The sequence below is a fragment of the Diadema antillarum genome, unplaced genomic scaffold (genome assembly GCF_040938485.1).
Source record: "Diadema antillarum isolate AM-2024a unplaced genomic scaffold, OU_Dant_1.0 seq00000531_RagTag, whole genome shotgun sequence".
In the NCBI taxonomy this organism is placed as follows: Eukaryota; Metazoa; Echinodermata; class Echinoidea; order Diadematoida; family Diadematidae; genus Diadema; species Diadema antillarum.
In genome coordinates this window covers 1,453,975-1,473,547 of record NW_027271482.1, presented here as the reverse complement: position 1 = coordinate 1,473,547, position 19,573 = coordinate 1,453,975, and the positions used below count along the sequence as shown (strand labels likewise).

General features: G+C 38.3%; 1 protein-coding gene across 1 annotated transcript in view; it reads left to right on the top strand.

Moving 5' to 3' along the window:
• LOC139734526 (wee1-like protein kinase 2) overlaps nucleotides 1-13,100 on the top strand; it is a 233,965-nt gene extending 220,865 nt beyond the window's left edge. The window contains exons 9-10 of the mRNA XM_071645302.1: nucleotides 7,342-7,487; nucleotides 10,651-13,100. Of these exons, the coding sequence (XP_071501403.1) occupies nucleotides 7,342-7,487; nucleotides 10,651-10,780 (276 nt within the window). The 3' untranslated portion in view covers nucleotides 10,781-13,100. The remainder of the gene's footprint in view (nucleotides 1-7,341; nucleotides 7,488-10,650) is intronic.
• The last annotated feature ends 6,473 nt before the right edge of the window (nucleotides 13,101-19,573 follow it).

Genomic DNA, 19,573 nt, shown 5'->3' with positions numbered 1-19,573 from the left:
CAATAGCACTAGTGCCTTTAAGGTAAGGGGAAGGTAAAAGCAATAACAATTGTCGAAGCCGATGAGTCATTTCAGGCAGCATATTCAAAACTTGGTGAATCTTGAAATGTTACAACTGAGGTGATGGATGAACTGGGACGATTTATCTGTGCCTTGTATGGTAACAGAAGAATTAGGAGGGTGAATGCCCTGCGACCCTTTACAGTCCAAGTGCAGTAAAATGGCTGATGTCACGAAGGCAAAAACTTTTGATCTGACTGTGACACCGCCCTGCTGAAAGATTTTAGAGCAGCATGTCCTATGCAGTTATCAAACAAGAACATGGAAGCTAGCAACAAACCCAGACGAAGGACATGGATAGACAAAGGATGAAGATCCAAGGGGAGCCCAAGTCTAAGGGGAGGTGCTGCCGCGTCAGCTTGTGGACATCCTGGAAGGCACTGTGGCTGATGAATCAGCTAGAGCCGATACTGGTATAGCAACAGTGACATGAGTTAAAATGAATTCATTCAACAGATACACTCAGAAAATAACCATTATGGTGACACTGGAATTCAATTTGATTCAGAGCTCATGTGCAATGAATGTCAAACTTTGAAAGGATGAGAGGTGATTCCTCATCAGCGTATGGACATCTTGTAAGGCACTATGCCTGATGAATCGGAGCGCGATACAGATAGTGACAGTGTAATAGGGAAAATGAATTCATTCAACCAATAGAATCAGAAAGTTACAATGATAGTGACATTGGAATTTAATTTTAACAGTGTTCATGAGCAAACGATGTCAGACTTTGAAAGGGTAACTTAAGAACTGGTAGATGTCTTCAATAATTTCAACATATGTGACCGTGCATCACAAAACGAACAAAAAGTTGCACACACTGATTTTGTGTGAGGAATGAAAATAGGTGAAATGAGTTAACGTAGCCGATCTTGACTTTTTCATATTTTCTGAAAGAGCAGGTCTTCTTCTACATTATGCTAAAATTTGGGATCATAAAACGGGCAGGAAAGTGTGTTTTTTAGCAGTTTATCTCGAACATTTTCTGGTAGAATAGTGTGATTAGGTGTGTCTTTAGAGTCCCCTTTTCATTTCTTAAAAAGCTTGTACACACTCTTCACTTTCAACTCTAATAACTTTTGAAGGGATGATGCTACTGCGTTGAAAGTTGGCATTAATTATGGACAGAATGTGTTGATAAGGCATGATCAATTTCAGTTTAATCTGATAATCCCTTCATTGTTGTTACTCCGGTGGTTTACATCTTGTTTTTGTCCCATTCATCGCACAGCCAGCATGGCTTGGTAAAGATTTAGCGCTTGAATAGACACTGTACTTGAGAGCCTCTTTTCTCAGTTCACACTTTTCCTGAGTGTGTGCTTTCTTTCCAATATTTAGACAGGTTAGGAGAGTCCGTTTGATTTGAGTTATACATTATTTTAAAGCTTAAAGTCTGCTCTTTCAGAATATGCTCTTAACTAAAATTTCACGTCTGGCAACTTTCTGTTCGTTTTGTGATGCAGGGTCACATATATGTAAGCCAGGAGTAATTGTTTAAAGCATTCCGATGTTGGGCTCTCAATAATTTCATCTCAAGTAAATCATGCTGAAAAAAACAACAACATATTTTGCATATTATTATGAAACATCATACAAGCAATTATACGGTGAACAATGTTACATTTAAAAAGTTTCTTTCTACTTTTAGATGGAATGAAAATAAGAAAAGAGCTATCACAAATATATTTGTTACATGTTGACTGAGTATGAAGACTAATAATAAACATCAGTTACAAAAGCTGACTAAACAAAAGAATACTCTTTAAAAAAAAAGGCTCTTGAAATTTGAGTATCTAAAAGCAACCAATTTTTAGCAGAGAATTAATGTATTATATGCCTGTTTATATGATTTATGAAATGAAAATCTTATTAACTTCTGAACTACTGTTTAATAACAATATCAGAAAGTGTCGCATTGATTGGGGAATTGCTTATATGATACTGATAGTAGATTACATGCCTTGATATTTTCAGTGAAATATTTGTTGTGGTAGATTATGATAGAATATGTATTGTCGTTATGATCATCAAAAATGATGACAAGAGAACTGTGGTTGCCTCTAATTTCTCATTTGAAGCGTGATTTCTCTTAGTTATTTTCTTTATTACAAATGATAATACTTGAAGTTTCTGATCTTTGATGAAATATCGATTTGCTAGACAGCAGAAAAGAAGCTATGGGGCTTGTTTTACGGACCTTGAATGCACACATAAATATCTTTTCATAGCCAATAGTGTTATTCTTTAAGGTTCATTTTTAAACCGATTTGCTAGAGTCAGTTGAATTTGAGATTTAGACGACAACCCCTGCAATGTGATTTTTGTCATTCACGCCACTGTCTTTGTCGTCATCACTGAAGTCAAATGTATTTAAGCAGATGTTTCCTGATTTTAAAAAATTATTAAAGTTCAGATTTTACGTGAAATACAAGTAAATATATCAATTTACAACACACCTAAAAGGGCAATTTGGGTTCTTATTTCGCACTCAGCACGTGCCCTCCTGAACGTTTACAGAAGACGTCAGGATTAAAATAATGCCTCATTTGTTTCTTTTTTAATCAAAGATGGCTTTAATATCCAGACTAACTTCCAATTCATATAGTGAATTAACCACAAACTAATCAATATTTCAGTGTTTTAGCATTTACAGTGTATGTTGACTTTTAAGTTTGTCAACCTCATTCATGCCCATTTCGTTGTCGATGACCTGCAAGTCCCTATTGCCAAATTTTCAAAAGAAAACGGTAAAAAAAAATCAAAATAGTTTAGATCACAGTAATGAAATGAATATCAATTCAGTGAAATACAAGAAATAAAAAAAAAAAAAATCAGATAGTGATGTTAATAAAATCATTACCAACAAGAAAATGTACATGTACATAATTATTATGTGACTGACCCATGACAAACCTGGCTTGAAATATTTTGAGAGAGTTTAAAGAAATAAAGAGATTAAAGGCCTTGTTTACCATTTGCAGATGAAATAAGAACCCAGCTTTAGTGCTTCAAAAAGTTCTGAAACTCGAGTTAGGGATAGAAACAACCAGTGTAAAAAAAGTTAATCAGTGTAATCAACGTTAAGTATTGTAAGATATACAAAATCTGAACAATTGTTATAATGAAATTGTTTCTACACTAGACGGTCAACAGTTATGGTTTAGTGACAGAAATAGTGTTATCTATACATTTTAGGCTTTATTGCAATTTTTTTTTAATATGTGGGATGTTTTGTGACACATCTGGCGTACACATAGGCATCAAATGTGATAACTCAAACATTTTTTAAATTACTGCTCCCAAAGGTAAACATTACCTATAAAAGAGATTTAGAAGAATCCCTGCAATGTGGTAATTCTAGTCTTCAACGTCTACTTCATCTTCAATGTGGTGGTGACCAACATCATCAGCAAAAAGAACTGTGATCACTTTTGATTTCTCATTTTAAGGCAACTATTGTTAAATCAGGTGATTGCTGATTGCAAAACATGATTAGATTTGTGAATTTACATTATAAAGAAATTTTGATACATTTTGACATTCAAAAAAAAAAAGACATTTGGGAGGCTTATTTCCAGACACTGCACGTGTGCACTTGAATATCAAGAAAAGACAATAAGATTACAATTAGGTCAAAAACTTTTATTTTCTTCAAAAGGGATATTTATTTGATATCCACACCAATTTTCAAGCCATTAAAAAAAACACACACACACAAATTCAAACACATCGTTGCCCAATTTCGTTGTCGATGACGACAATCTGAGGGTTTGTATTGCCAAACTTCGCTTTGCATCATATTACTCATATTCTGAGGAATCTAGAAATAACAAAATGTTTGGTTGTCATTAAAAAATAAAGGCATGGGGACTACTTAGGTAGAATAATACCCAATTCCTATTCCCCCATTTTCGCAAGGTCGCTCCAGAAGTGACTTCACAAAACGTCACGGGGCAGGTCTTGGGACCCAACCTTTTTTTTTAACATCACTTTTCTGACCCTCCAGACCAAGGGCTACATGGAAAAAACAATTAATGTTAGGTGCAGAGGGGTGCAGGTTGACCCCCACTAGCCCATGTCCTATAGACTTTGTGGAGGAGAAATTGATTGGTATGGGGGTGAAATGAAATTGATTTTGTAGCCAGATATTGTTTGCAGTATCCAAGAATCAGAAGTTATTTTTGACCAATCATCTTTGAAAAGCTTGAGATTTTCAGCTTTAAACAGTTTAGGACTTACTAGTTTATTGACAGGAAGCTAGCCAAGGCTGTGGGCACCATATTGCGACGTGTATTCGTGAAGTGCACTGGGTTGATGGGGGTAGGCGTGGTGCTGTTGAGACTGGGGGCGATGCCACTGCTTAGGAAAATCTATGGCTGGGCCTCTGGTTCTGCCAGGATGGTCGCTGTTTGTAGCCATAATAGGGTTGAAAAGGATTGGTTCGCATCCTTTTTGGTCGTTGCAACTTGCCAGCTTTGGTAGATACTTTCTGACTCACGTATGCTTTTGCCACACCTGTCAAAGTTTCTCGGATGTCTTTTCTGAACAGTTTACTATCGAGTGGAATCACCTAGCTGCACAAACCTTTGTATCTGGGGTTCAGAAAGGGTCTCAAGCTAGCTCATCGGTGCATGCTCAGTTTATACGAAGCAAAGCCTGAAAGTGTTAGGCCATCGATGGCAAGTTGTTTGATTCCTTCTGTGTCAACAGGATGATTTTTTGTGCACGATCTGTGAATCTCAGGTAGGATTTCCCCATAAGGCGGAAGACCCTTCACTACATTTTGTTGTAGCCACTGAAAGCTCACTTCAAGAACCCGGGTCTTGCCGGGGAGAGTCGCCCAAATTTCGCTCTCGATTTTTGATGTGCAAGCTGCTTGAGCATTCAATGTTGTTTTATCAAGACTTTCATCTTATGCGGCAGAGTGACCGCCTTCGTTAGTAAATACCGTAAAGTTCCGTGTATAAGACGCACTATTTTTTCGTCGGAAAACGTTGAAAATCGGGGGTGCGTCGTATACACGGGTACAGTCGAATCACGGAAAAAAATCTGTCATGTACACCCAATTTTATAAGGCCAACTTGGGGCCATGTATGCCCATCGACGTTTGGAAGGTAAGCAATCACTAAAACTTACGGATAAAAGAGCGATCTTTCAATCTGGACACACACAAAAGCTGCAAATACGAGATAAACTTACATCGGCCTTGTGCAGTAACGATGTATCAATCTGGCCATAGACAACAGCTGTAACAGCACTGCTGTATGCTACCGATGTCAGTCTACCAAGCTACCAACAGCCAACCTAGTAGCTGGAATACGCGATGTAGGCCTACAGGTATCATTACTAAATTACCGATACCGTAAAACTTATCAATGTACTAGTATCAATATGGCCATAGACAAAAGCTGTAAAATATGGAGTAGGATCGACACTATGTCACCGTAAATATGAACGATGTGTGAAGCATGCATGCATATCCATGTCGGTTGTTTGCTCTTCATTTCACGAGTGCGAGGCCAGCTAGGATAGCATAGCTACACTGTAGCTAGCTAGCTAGCTAGCAAGCCTCATTTGGCAAAGGCAGCAGCTGCAGAGAGGCTTTTGCAATGGACTCGCGTGCACACAGCGATCGGATCGAAGCGCGCTTGATGGGGCGCGCTGTGTGTGCAAGTCCATTGCTCTCTGTGTGCGTGTGCTGAAATTATAGCGAGCTGCCTTTTGCAAAAGGCTAGCACTGTGCATACAAGCATGGTACAAGAGACACACATGTTACTGATAACAGTGCATAGTGTAATTACCATACGCACCGTACGTCTTGCCGTATGATCCCTCTGCTACACTTGTTGATGTTTTTCTTATTTTTCGTAATGAACCTTCCAGTCTGACATGCGTCAATATGCGAGACACCCTCTGCTATGTATGGCAGCAAAGATCGTACTGTACACTCATGAGTACGATATGCATGACACATGTACCACGATTGAAAGGCGAAACAATAGCAAGTGAGTACCGAGACAAGTCTTGCATTTTGCGTCTTCCGTATTTTGTTGATGTCCGATGAATACCGTTAAAAGAAAATATACAAGGAAACGAAAAATAGAGCAAATACATGCTGCATTCTAGGGAAATTTTGAGCTGAAATAATATGTATGACACACGCAATATTTGCGTGGACATTTTCTTTTTCTTTTTTTCTTTTTTTAAATTTTAGGTCCGAAATTAGGGGTGCGTCTTATACATGGGTGCGTCTTATACATGGAACTTTACGGTAAGCCAATTTTTCAAATTTGGCCAGACCAACATCTCAGTTCGAGTCGTATATGTCGTCAAAATCAAACTCGCTATGAGGCTTAGTTTGTGAGGGCATGACATCTGAATCCAATTCAGCTGGGTCGTAATTCTTAGCGACATGGCCATTAACCATAGAGGCTGAGTCAAATTCAAATTAGTTTATTCAAATTAGTTTATTTCCACAAGTTCAGTTAAAAAAACATACAGATAGACAATCAAATCAAACATATACATATACAAACCAAAAATTATTTCGGGTAAGTACATAATCATAGTTAAAAAGTGTGTGTTGCTTGAAGGTTTGCATGGTGAAGTAAATGAGGGAGAAAGGTTTGCAGTGACACCATGTGTATGTAGTCCTTAACCGGATCGTTGCTTGGCAGAAGAAGAGCCTAGAAAGAGGAGAATTGAAGAGGGAAGTGACATATGGGGGTTGTAAGGAGGGTAAAAAGTGAAGAGTGGGGGACAGTAATGGGCTGGAGGTTGAAGTTGCACTAGTGGAGACAGTACAGAAAGGAACAGAGAGAGTGGTAAGGAAGAATTGAGTGAGAATCAAGTAAGATATTCGGACATCGTTAGGAGGAGAAAGAGGAAATAGAAGGGAAGAGGAAGAGGTAGGAGTCGAAGGTTGGGAAAATCATGGGGATAGGAAAGAAGTGAAGATTCATGAAACCAAGAGAAGAACGAAGTCGCGAACAATGTCGACTATGGAATGCCGAATCAATGGAGAAAGGATGAATAATCCCGCGAAGGAAAGGTAAGTCGAGGAGAGAGAAGACTATCTATGTTGAGAGAAGGGAGAGTAATGGGCTGGAAGTTGAAGTTGCACTATTTCATTTATCAGATTAATGAACCTTCGGCATAACGAACCTTCAGAATAATGAAAGCACCCAGATTATTGTGTGATCTTGCTAATTTTACCAGCATAATGGTAGTCCTTTCTTTAAGGTTTATTGCACTGTTTATCTTCTTTCTTTTGCTTAGAGCATGATTCATCCTGACCCAGCCCAGCGTCCATCTGCTTCAGCCCTGGTCCAGCACTCTCTCCTGTGTCCAGACAGCAAGCAGTCTTTCACTAAACTCAAGAAGGAGCTAAATGTAGCGAAATTTCAGAATGCTGTTCTCTCAAGGTAGAGAGCAAAAAAACTTCAATCATACTTACATTAATTGTGCTCATCACCAGCAGCAGCGCACTCACATTAATGGATGAATTTCAATTTTCCCCAAGAAGAGATGTATGCAGTCTGCAAATAGATTATGTCTCATTCATTGATGCCACGGGTGAGGTTGCTCCTAAAACACAACATACACAAAACTTGTTGAACAGTAGCTCTGGCTTACAATAAGGACAAGAAGAAATAAAATTTGTATTGGCATAATGCGACTAACCCTAAAAATGTCCCTGACCCTAGAGATTAAAAAAAAAAAAAAACTTCGCTATCGCGATGACAATAGCACAATATTTTGATATTGATAGTACAATTGTTATCGTTTTGGCGCAGTTGCCATTTTTTCTCGTTTGAGCTTCACAACTTCCATTTTTTTTTTATGATTTATCTGCTTGTTTATATTCAATCTGGGAGTGTAATAGCATGATTTTTTTTTTACATTTTTTTTTTTACTTCACCGTAATATGGAGTTTTCACAGTGTTCGCTTCACTGCAAAGTATGGCGGTAAAAAAAAAAAAAAGTTAACTTACCGACCCTATTTTCATATGGCCTGTTACGCCAATACATATCTTCTTTTTTCCGTGGCCTAAGGTGATTTGTGAAAGCTCATTGAGCGCCTTTTGTTATTGTACAAATTCTTTGTGTTTATTATTGTTTTTTAATGTGCAATGTCTATGCATCAAGTATCTCTAAAAGTTCAAGCTCTTAGCTCTTAAAACTTGTAGCACTTATATCTCATGATCTCAAGATGCAATAACATATTTTTTGAAGGGATCACTCTACCATGACATCATTAAGACATAATTTTCTAGAATGGTGTTTTTGCCCAACTGCATTTCTTAAAATTATTTTTCAATAAAAATTGGGAGATGCATACCTCAGAAAATTGCCCTTACTGGAATTTACGCTTGGAAATTGCGTGGATTGCGAAAAATGCTCAAGGAGGATATCTGAGAACTTTTAGTATGTGATTCTAGACATATTTCTGGACCTATCCTGAAAAAATCAGCTAGTTACCAAAAATGTCCAAGTGAAAACTTATACTTGTGGACTATAAGTTATTTGAATATTTGAGTAAATATCTTAATCATGTCTTAAAATTGGTTGAAATTGCAAGTTCGGCTTCAATTTACAGAGATTTTGTGCAATCTGTATCATGTATAGATATAACCTGTTGCCAATCTTCCACAAGATGTTTTGCATAGAATTATATTGTAATATTATGGAGAGTATGTTTACCAAATTTAAAGTCTATCTGACTTGATATGACTTCAAATGGGCCTGCAAAAGTTGATATTTGTGTATGTGTCAGTGGCAATATAAGAGTGGTATTGTGCGAATCTTATTTAGATCTGTTGTAGCTCGATAGGATGGGCAATGACCCCACATTACTTTTTGCACATTCTGAAAGCTGATGATTTGTAAGTGCCAGCTAATTGGTCTGTAAGTCTTTCAAAATGATTTAAAGTTGTCAAATTCCGCATGAAATCAAAATTCAGAAATTTCGTACTGATGTCATCAGATTTCAAATTCAATCAAGCGTGTATCTCTTATCCTAAACCAATTTGTACGTAGATTTTAGTATGTTGTAGCTTATTAAGTTCTAGATCATAATTATTAACAATTAGTCAATTTCATGTCTTCATCATGGAGACAAAATCAATTCATCTTACCCTTTAAAATCTTGACTATTTTACATGTTATTTCTATGGCAGTCCATTTTGTGGCAAAATGCATATTGGCATGATTTTATGTATTGAGCAGTACAAAGTTGCTCACTTATCCCGGGTTAGATTTCTTCCAAATTTTGATACAGTGCACTCCCGTTATAACGAAATGCTCGGGACCGGCAGTTTTCTTTCATTATAACGAAATTTCGTTATAACCGAACAAATACAATATATAACGAAAACAAGGTAACCATGCATATATATCATATTCTGAATAATGAATACTCATCATACACTGGAAAGCTATGTGAAATGGGATGGGATTATCGTACCTGTATTAAACGCAAGTTCCCCTCAGAAACTGTGCGTGACACAAGGAGCGAACACAAAGTGATGTGGAGCGTTCACCCGTGCAGAGACGCTATAAATGCTTGTTCCGCTACTTATTTTCGAAAGCAATTCGCATTTCGTTATAACGGAGCACATTTCTTTTGTTTTTCTTTGTCAGTGGTGCTCGGAAAAGACTTCGTTATAACGAAAATTTCGCTATAACCAAGTTTGTTATAAGCGAATTTTGTACCGAAGACTTTAATGGTAATAATTTTAGGACCAGAAGTTTTACTTCGTTATAACAAAATTTCGTTATAACCGTGTTCGTTGTAACGGGAGTGCACTGTATGTTGTAGCTGGCACTTTGGACTCGTCATGTGGCCATTGATTGGGATGTTGCAATCACATTTCAGAACGTGGTTGAATTCAAAACTCGGGCTTCAGTTTACAGAGAGTTTGTAATATAGTATGGGCAGAACCTTTAACTTGTCATCTTCAAGATGCCAAGTTGGAATATCTGCTCTCTGATATCTCATACATAAATCGGACATTGCATGGCCAGTCGCCCCCGAACACGAATTGAACGGATCACTTAATTTGTCAGTCTTGACAAATTTCTACGTCCAGTTCTTCTTTTTTCAAAAAAATCATTAATCATGATTTTGTAGAATGTAATGTGGCATTCTCTATTTCAGTTTGCTAGCAACCATGCTTCAGTGTTTAAAGGGTGTGTACAGTTCTGGTCGAGGTGAGGATTTAGTTTTTTACGTTTTGTGAGATATTCAGAAACCACTCTATGAGACGTCAAAAAGCATGCAATTCTAAGGGGTAGCTGAGATATCCAAAAACAAGGTGAAACAAAGAGATCCTAATAAAGTTGTGGCATGTGGCCTTTTATTATTATCACTTTTTTTGATATCTCAGCCATTTGAAAACCAATTTTCATCAAATAAACGTTGAATCCTTCTTAAAATTACATGCTATTTCATAAGAGGTTTCACATTATCTCACTTAAGAATGTTCAAAACATGAATACCCACCTTAACCAGTACTGTACAGTTCCTTTAACCATGTTAGATGTTCATGATCTGTTCTATAAACATTCCTGTGTATTTTGTTGTAGGCAGTTGACTGAGGCCCGTGATGCCAATCAACATAATCTCTGTGCCATGAATCCACCTGCATCCAAACGGACAGGGTCAAGACTAGTGGGGAACCGAGTCAACAGGAGCATGAGTCTCACCATTTACTGAAGTCATGGGCAACTTTGCCTGTACATCATGCCTGTCTCGGTGTAAGCCACACCAGCAACCTTTGACAGGGAAGAGCATGTTGAAAGAGCTTTCCCCTCACATTTAGAAGAGCTTATCTTACTGTGAAAGACATAAATGCTGTCCACAAATATTGTAGCATATACTGAAGAAACTGTATGACTCATATACATGTGATCATATTGCTGCATAAGTGAATTTGTTCAAAGAAAAATAAATCACCTTTTCCTTAATTATGTCCTACACAGTCAGATATGTGTTTGTTTTTTAAGACATATTCACCTGCAGGTGTACTACTGTAAACGTCAATATTTTCGCGCGATTAATTTTTCGCGCTGAGCGGCTCGAAAACATATTCGCGGGTTCTTGAATTCGCGCTCCGCAGCGGGTTAATACACAGTCGCTGTTTTCATCCAGCGATGCCAGCGTATGAAAGCGACGTAGCGAGCGCTAGCGGCGCGAGTGTGAGTGTACAAGCGCTCAACTACACTATGTACGTAGTACACTGTACACGTATTTTACTCGATACATGTACTGTAGTCGCGGAGATGTAGCACACCAATCGGCCATGGGCTCGGTGCGTGCGGCGCGTGCAATGATACTGCTACATGTATGATGCGTAAACATGTCTGTACTACGGAGCAGTATCATCGACGAAAAAATGTGCATAGAAAATTGCGAAGATATATTCGCGCTAGCCGAACGTAGCGCGAAATCCGCGAAAATTAATGTACCGCGAAAATTTCCACGTTTACAGTATGTGCTTTCATTGTATCATTGACATTTGGCTTGACCGCCGATGAAAATTTCTATACCTTCTGTACAAGGGCACATCCAGAACAAATGTGTTGTTGATTCTCTAGAACCTTTCCTAAACTTGTCGGCACTCGGATGCATGCCAGGCCTAATTGGTGTTAACCATTATGTTTAGTGTGTTGTATGTAGAGGAGAGCTGCCAATTGTTAAACTTGTCTTTGCACATGCATACACATGAACATTCATGTTGCTACCAACCTGTCATTTTTGTCTCGCCCACCGGAGGTGAAGGCGAGACTAAGGGATCCAAATGGCGTCCGTCCGTCGTCCGTCACAAATGTTAAAGTTTACCTGCAAAACTCTCTTATGATGCATAACTTGGCAACTGTTACAGCAATGGCAGCCACACTTGGGTGATAGAAGCACTAGGGATATCTTCATGTTATGGTGTTGTCAGAGGTCATGTGATGATGTCAAAGGTCATTTGAGGTCATATATTAAAGAGTATGTGCAAGACTCTTTTCTATGTTAAAGTTTACCTGCAAGACTCTCTTTTGACAAATAACTTTACATAAGTTGCTTGGATTACAACCTAACTTGGGTCATAGATGCACTGGGGGTACCTTCATGTTATGGTGCCGTTGGAGGTCACATGATAAGGTCAGAGGTCATTTGAGGTCATACGTTAAAGTTTACTTGCAAGACTCTTATCACACGTAACTCAGCACATGTTGCTACAATGGCAATCAAACTTGGGTGATGGTAGATGTCTCTTGGGAAGTTGAAGGTAACCACAAGGTCAAAGGTTACAGACAGGGGTCAACGAACTTTTAGGGCCCACTGTTAAGTTTTGGGGGCACATTTCGTTTATGGCTCATAACTTTTGATCCCTTTGTCCGTTTGTGACCAAACTTGGATGGAAGATGTCCCTTGGGGAGGTGAAGGTCGTCACAAGGTCAAAGGTCACAGACAGGGGTCAACAAACTTTAGGGCCCAATGTTATGTTTTTAGGGTGCGTTTTGATTGTGGCTCATAACTTGATCCCTATGTCCGTTTGTGACCAAACTTGGATGGTAGATGTCCCTCGGGGAGTTCAAGGTCATCACAAAGTCAAAGGTCACAGAAAGGGGTCAACAAATTTTTAGGGCCCAATGTTAAGTTTTTATGGCGCGTTTCGATTATGGCTCATTACTTTTGATCCCTTTGTCCGTTTGTGACCAAACTTGGATGGTAAATGTCCCTTAGGGTGTTGGAGGTCACCACAAGGTCAAAGGTCATAAGCAGGTCAATTAACTTGTGGGAGTTATAGAAAATATTAATTCCTTGTATGCGAATGGGCGAGACACAATTTGGCGATTGCCTTGTCTTATGTAATTTTGGTAAAACTCCATTAAGATTGTTTATATGAGGAAAGTTCAAAGTCTTACATTTCTTTAATCCCTCCATTTCAAATTTGCAGAAAAAGAAAATGCATATTTCACAAAGTGTTTGAAGATCATTCTTAGCCTCACCTGAGCCAAACTGCTGAAGTGAGCTGTTGCAATTGTCAGCCGGGGGGGGGGGGGGGGGGGGCGGAATCCGCCCCCCCCCCCCTCGACGTTTCGCGCTAGAATTCTGTAACGCGAGAAGGCCTCGTCGCGAGACTTCTTGACTTTCTTCATTCAAGTCTCGCGCAACTTTTGAGACCAAATTTGCAACGTCCGCGCATACTTTTGTGAAGCCACGCCCATTTTTGTAATGGAATGTCGCCCCAAAACGGGCACAATTTTGTGATTTTGTGTACATTTCCTATGGAAAACAGTGCTCTGTCATGAAAGTCATAAAAACCTGATTATTTTTACAATTAATCACTTTCATTGATTAATTTTGTGCTAACTATGGTAGAAAAGTGGTCAGTGACAATTTCCAATGAAAAAACAAAGAAAAAACAAAAGTTGAAAAACAAAGAAATACATAAGAAATTCTGAAAACAATAAAATACATAAGAATTGAAATGAGTTTTGGAAGATTTTATCATGTACAATTGTTGAATATGCTAAAACAGATCTTGCAGATCAAAAATTAGACTCTCATTGCTTTTAATTAGGCTAAAATATCTTGAGCTTAATTTGCATAATTAATTAAATAAAATTAGAAATTGATTGTTTCAAAAATTCTTATGACACAATCTTGTAGATTATGACGCGGGTCTCACGCATGCAAAATTTCATCGCGATCGCACCACCGATGGCCGAGATCTCAGGGGGGGCGGAATCCATCCCCCCCCCCGGTCTGAGCATAGCCAAAAAAGCCTGGCCCCTTTAGGGTTAAGTGTCCATCGTTCATTGTGTATGTTTGTCAATGTATTAAAATCTTTTAGAATTTGATGACTTGATTTCAACCAAATTTAGCAGGAATTGCCATTAGGGGGAGGGGGACCCAGTCCGTCAGTCCTTCCGTCCGTCCGTAATGAATTTTGTGGACAAGGTAACTATCAAAACCTGTTGAGGTATCCTAATGAAACTTGGCATGTATGTGTATTAGGGGGTGAAGTTGTGCCTATCAACTTTTGGGTGCACATGCTCAAGGTCAAAGGTCAAAAGGTCAAGGTCAAATACATAAAATTTCACTATTTCCACCATATCTATTGAATGCCTGAAGATATTTTCTTGAAACTTAGTGTATACATGTATTACCCAATGAAGATTCTCTGGTGAAAGTTTGGGTCATGAGGTCAAAGGTCAAAGGTCAAAAATTCAGGGTCAAATGCATAAAATTTCACTATTTCCACCATATCTATTGAATGCCTGAAGATATTTTCTTGAAACTTAGTGTATACATGTATTACCCAATTAAGATTCTCTGGTGAAAGTTTGGGTCATGAGGTCAAAGGTCAAAGGTCAAAAGGTGAAGTAAAAATATTAAAACTTTTTTTCTCCGTACCTTGGAAAATTGTTCAAGGTATCTTCATGGAACATAGTATATACATGTACTGACTGGAAGTGATTATCTAGAGAATGTAGGGTTCATGGGGTCAAAGGTCAAGTGCAACAATTCAAAATTTTACTATTTCCCCTCATATTTATGCAGTGCCATCAGGGTTATTTTTTTTTTTACACTTGGTGTATGCATGTGTAACCTAATAGAAATTCTCTGGAAAGTTTTTTTTTCTTCTTTTTTTGCCTCAGATGTCAAAAGGTCAAAGATCAAGTGTAAGTGCTGAACTAACTTTTTCCTCCATATCTTGGAAGTGGCTCAAGTTATCTTGAAACTTACAGTAGTACATATTATGCATGTTCTACCTGAAAGTGATTATCTTATGAATTTTAGGGTCAAGGGCCAGATGAAAATGGTAACAATTTACTATTCAATTCAGAAATTGCACTTTTTCTCCTCACCTGTACCTTGAAAATTACTCAGTGCCTAAATGTATGAATGGGTCAAAGTCAAGTTAAAGTCCTTAAATCCCTAAATACATGCTCTCCTATTCATCCAATTAAACCTAGGTCAAGGAAGGTGAACATTGAACACATTTGTGACAAACTTGTCATTTCAATATTTTGCCAATTTTGTGAAAATGTAATCACACATTGTCCACATGTACTATCTAGACCTATTGGGAAAATCATGCATTATGGCGGAGGCATACCAGTCGCCAAAGCGACATTTCTAGTCTTTTTTCTTTGTCTTGCTAAAAATTAGTAGCTGAATTTTGACTTTACTTCATCAATGGGGGATGAGAATCATAGATTGTGCAAATCAAAGATGTGACCCCAAGGGAGCTCCTGAGGAAGACTCAATATCATTTGCCTCTTCTTCAAAACTTGTTGCTGAATACTGACCAAACATGCCAGAAATTGTCTACGGTGAGGGGTTATACACTGTAGTTTGATACCAGGGCCAGCGCAGTGTTTTCAAAAGTGTTTGGGGGCCCACTTCCGGGATTCATGAGCTAACAAGAAAAAACAAAACAAAACAAAATGTCGGTTCATCTCTTCTCCCCGTCCCCTTCCGGGTTTCTTCAGCTGACAGGCAAAAAAAGAAAAAAAAAAGAAGGTCCTCAGCTCATCTCTCCCGGTCTACTTCCGGGTTTCTTCAGCTAACAAGCAAAAAAAAATAAAAAGGTCCTCTGCTCATCTCTCCCCGTCCACTTCCGGGTTTCTTCAGCTAACAAGCAAAAAAAAAAAAGGTCCTCAGCTCATTTTAGTGCCACTTACATACGGGTTAAGAAAAAAGTGTGGGGGCCCAAAGTGAGTACCTTATGTATTCCTTTGTATGGTGCACAAAAAGTGTGGGGGCCCGAGCCCCCACGGCTGCGCCGGCCATGGATACAAATGATGGTAGTACCCACAGGGCCCCCTCCTGAATATCTTTCCCAAGGCATCTGCAGCATTCACTTAATCTCAAGATCTCCTTTTTTTATTCAACAGTTTACCTCAGGTGGAGTGTAATTAGCCATACCGTTCATTGTGTATCACCCTGCAATTTCCCCAGTATGTTCTTTTAATGTCACTCTGTTGAGTTGAAAATGTCCTTTCCTTTTATTTGTGCACAGAAATGTGATGTAATGCACTTTAATGAGGATAAACATTTTTGATGTTTACATTTGGTGATTGACTTTCATGTCATTAAAAGCTTGTGAAACTGATCTTTCTTTTCACACTATGGTATTTAATGATCTTCAACCTAGATGAATGCTGCATTTGTTCCTTGTATATCTGTTTATGTCGGGTAAGAGCAAAGAGACATATACCCATTGCAACACAGATTAAGAGTGAAACAAGAACTGTAGTAGCTATGTATTGCCAGCAGTTTAACTTCAGCTTCATTTTGTATGTAAAACCAAATCTCTATATTAAAGTTAAGTAAGCAATGGCATCTTGATGTACTCTTGAATTCAACAGCATTTTGTTGGATTTTACTAGTGCTGTTAACGTTGCACGAATGATGCAACCCTGATTAGTTTTTTGCCTATTTCTGTATTTTGTCAGCATATGGCTTATGCCCTGTGCCCTCAAAGAGGATATATTGTACATAAATTATAGCAGTGCACAGGGACTGGTTAATTTTTAACATATTTTTGTGTTTGCATGCTTCAAAGAAGTGTTTTAGGAATTTTCATTTATCTGTATTCACTTAACCCTAACTAGGCCGGGCTATTTAGGTAGATGATAGAGCCGGGGGGGCCTCCCAGGCCCCCCGTCCAGATCTCGGCCGTCGACCGCGCGATCGCGACGAAAATTAGCACACACATTGCCTATGATGTAATCTAAAGTACCATGAAGTTAATTTTTTCAAAAATTATCATTTACACTAAATTATGCTAATTTATGCATAATGATGCATGAAATCAGACAATTTGGTATAAATCACTAAATAAAGCTCAAAACAGGCACATTTTTTGTGTAAATATTCTTTTTAGTATCCTTAGCAAATGTAAGAGAAAAAAATTGCGCAATCACAAAAAATTTCCTAAGTATTTTATTGTTTTTTTAATTTCTTATGTATTTCTGTGTTTTTTCGACTTTATGTTTTTCATTGTTTTTTCGATGAAATTTGTCCGCGACATTGTTCCGAACAAAAAAATATGTAATGAATTGATTTTAATCGATAAAACCCCAAAATAATCATACTTTTGTGAAATTTGCCTGTAAACACAGTTTGCATTGAAATTGTACACGAATTCACGTTTTTGAGCAATTTTTGGTCTGACATGCACGTGCATATTTATGCGCAACTTCGGAACCGCGCGCCCGGGCATCGCAAATTTGGTGTCAAAAGATGCAGGAGACTCAAAAGAAAAAAGTCATGAAACGTCGCGGCGATAGCTTCTCGCGATAGCGATACATCGCGCGAAACGTCGAGGGGGGGGCCTCAGAGGCCCCCCCGGCCTAGTTAGGGTTAATTGTAAACACATTTATGCTCCCAAGGATAGTTTTACAACTTCTTTCCAAGTGACAACTACAATGTAGGTTACACAGGCCAACTAGACTTTGCACAGCTGAAGTTGTGTAGCCTGTTGCAACTATGACTGATGTTTGTCTCAAGGCTTTCAAATACACACAAACAAATACTGAAACACAATCATGCCTTTGCCAACTGAATTAGTTAGGGAAGAACCACTTGTTCCTTTGTCTATATCAATGACCAGTACATGTTTGAAAGACTGAAGTGAGCTATTAATTGCAATCATTCATCATACATCATGCTTAAACTTTTTTTCATTTTCAACTTCCTGAAAATCCCATGCCGCAATTTGACTAAAAGTTGGCAGGGAGCATCCCTTGGGTAATAGGATCTCAATGTTCACATGGATTCCATGCCCTTGCTTTGGGGCACCCCAGAATAAAGAAATCTTTGAAAATTTTCTCTAGAACCAGAAGTAATGGAGCGAAGTTAGTTTTTGTGTGTGTGTGTGTGTGTGTATGAACATTGGGGGCTGTAGCCTGAAGTTTGTTCGTGGCGAATCCAAAGATGCCCTCCTCAGGGCCTGGGGGAGGAACAAATTGAGGCTGAATTTCCATGTTTTCATCTTTTTGTAAATGTATGGTCAATTTAGGTAATTTTGGCAAGAATCATCGCCAGGGTGACAGAATGGGGGATTTCAAGTTCAGTACTATAGTATCGCTAGGTGCTGGTGCTGGGCTTGGTGTTGAATGTTAAATGCTGGGTGCAACTTCAAGTTTGTTCATGTCAGATGTAGGTGGCAGCCCTGTTTGTGTGTGTGTGTGGGGGGGCAATTGTTACATTTTCATCTTATCGTGAAATTTGTACCAAACTTGATAGGTTTTATTGGCCAGATGATAGAATGTACAAATGGGCACTATGACCATGCCACCCCCAAATTGGAGAACCTTTTAAAACATCTTTAAAATCACAAATGCTTTGGGCAGGAAGGTGGTTTATACATTTATATTAAACTTAACTTTCAAGTTAATGGCAGATCCAGTGGTGGCTCTTTTTCACATTTTGATCTTTTTGGAAATGCTTCATTTTTCTACACAGTTAGTGGGTGATATAATAATCAAATGGACACCATGTCCCCCTGGAGGCGCCTGAAAGCCTCCCAAGTTTGCTTTGTTCTTCTTAGGTAATAATCTGCAAGAATGCAGGAAAGGTGAACATGCCATATTCAGCCAAGGGGTAGAATCACTGGGTCTCTTGGATTGTACCAGTATCAGTATTTTTCACATATGTTCCATTAATTATTTTTACACAATTTATACACATATATCATTGTAATATACTGTAGTTCTGTTTGCATTTCTTCAGTACCATGTCTTTTAGTTTAGTTGATTATTTCATTTTCATTGGAAAAGCAAGTTTGAGTAATTTTTCATAGTTATGGGATTAACAAAAATATATGATATACACACGTACAAATACATTTTTTTAACTTTTATCATCAATATGTGCCTTTTTGTGTATGTGTGTAGTGGCTGTAGTTTTTTATGCCCCGTTATATGTTCAAATCTTGCACACGATGTACAGAAGTGAGATTCTCAACTGTGTCTTATTGTAATTGCTTTACAGTTAACTTACTGATATTTGGGTATGTTAAACTGTGCTGTATTTGTATAAAATGATTATATGTTTCCATTGATCATTTTAGTGACTGGGGGAAGATGATATCCAGTATTGATGTGGCAATGATGTTGTGTTCCAACATATTTTGACTGTTGTAAGTAAAGTTTGAAAGTACTGTATACGCCAATATTTTCACGTACAGATATTTTCGCGAATCACGGTATCAGTGGCATTTTCGCGTGTTGTTAAATTCACGATTGATAGTAGTAGTAGGGTCTACTGCCAAGAAACATCGAGTCGGTGTTCGTTCGCATAAGGTAACGTAGCATGGAGATTACACATTTTAAATGCACGTTTAGCATCGTACTACACTTCCACAATCGGTCACACCGTAGCGTACGTACTAGTAATATAGTATGTGTATGTACTGGCCGATGTAACAGCCGCGTTCTGGTCCGGCCAGCGTTGGATGCATTTTGTCATCAATTTGCACATAAGGTATGACGGAGTAAT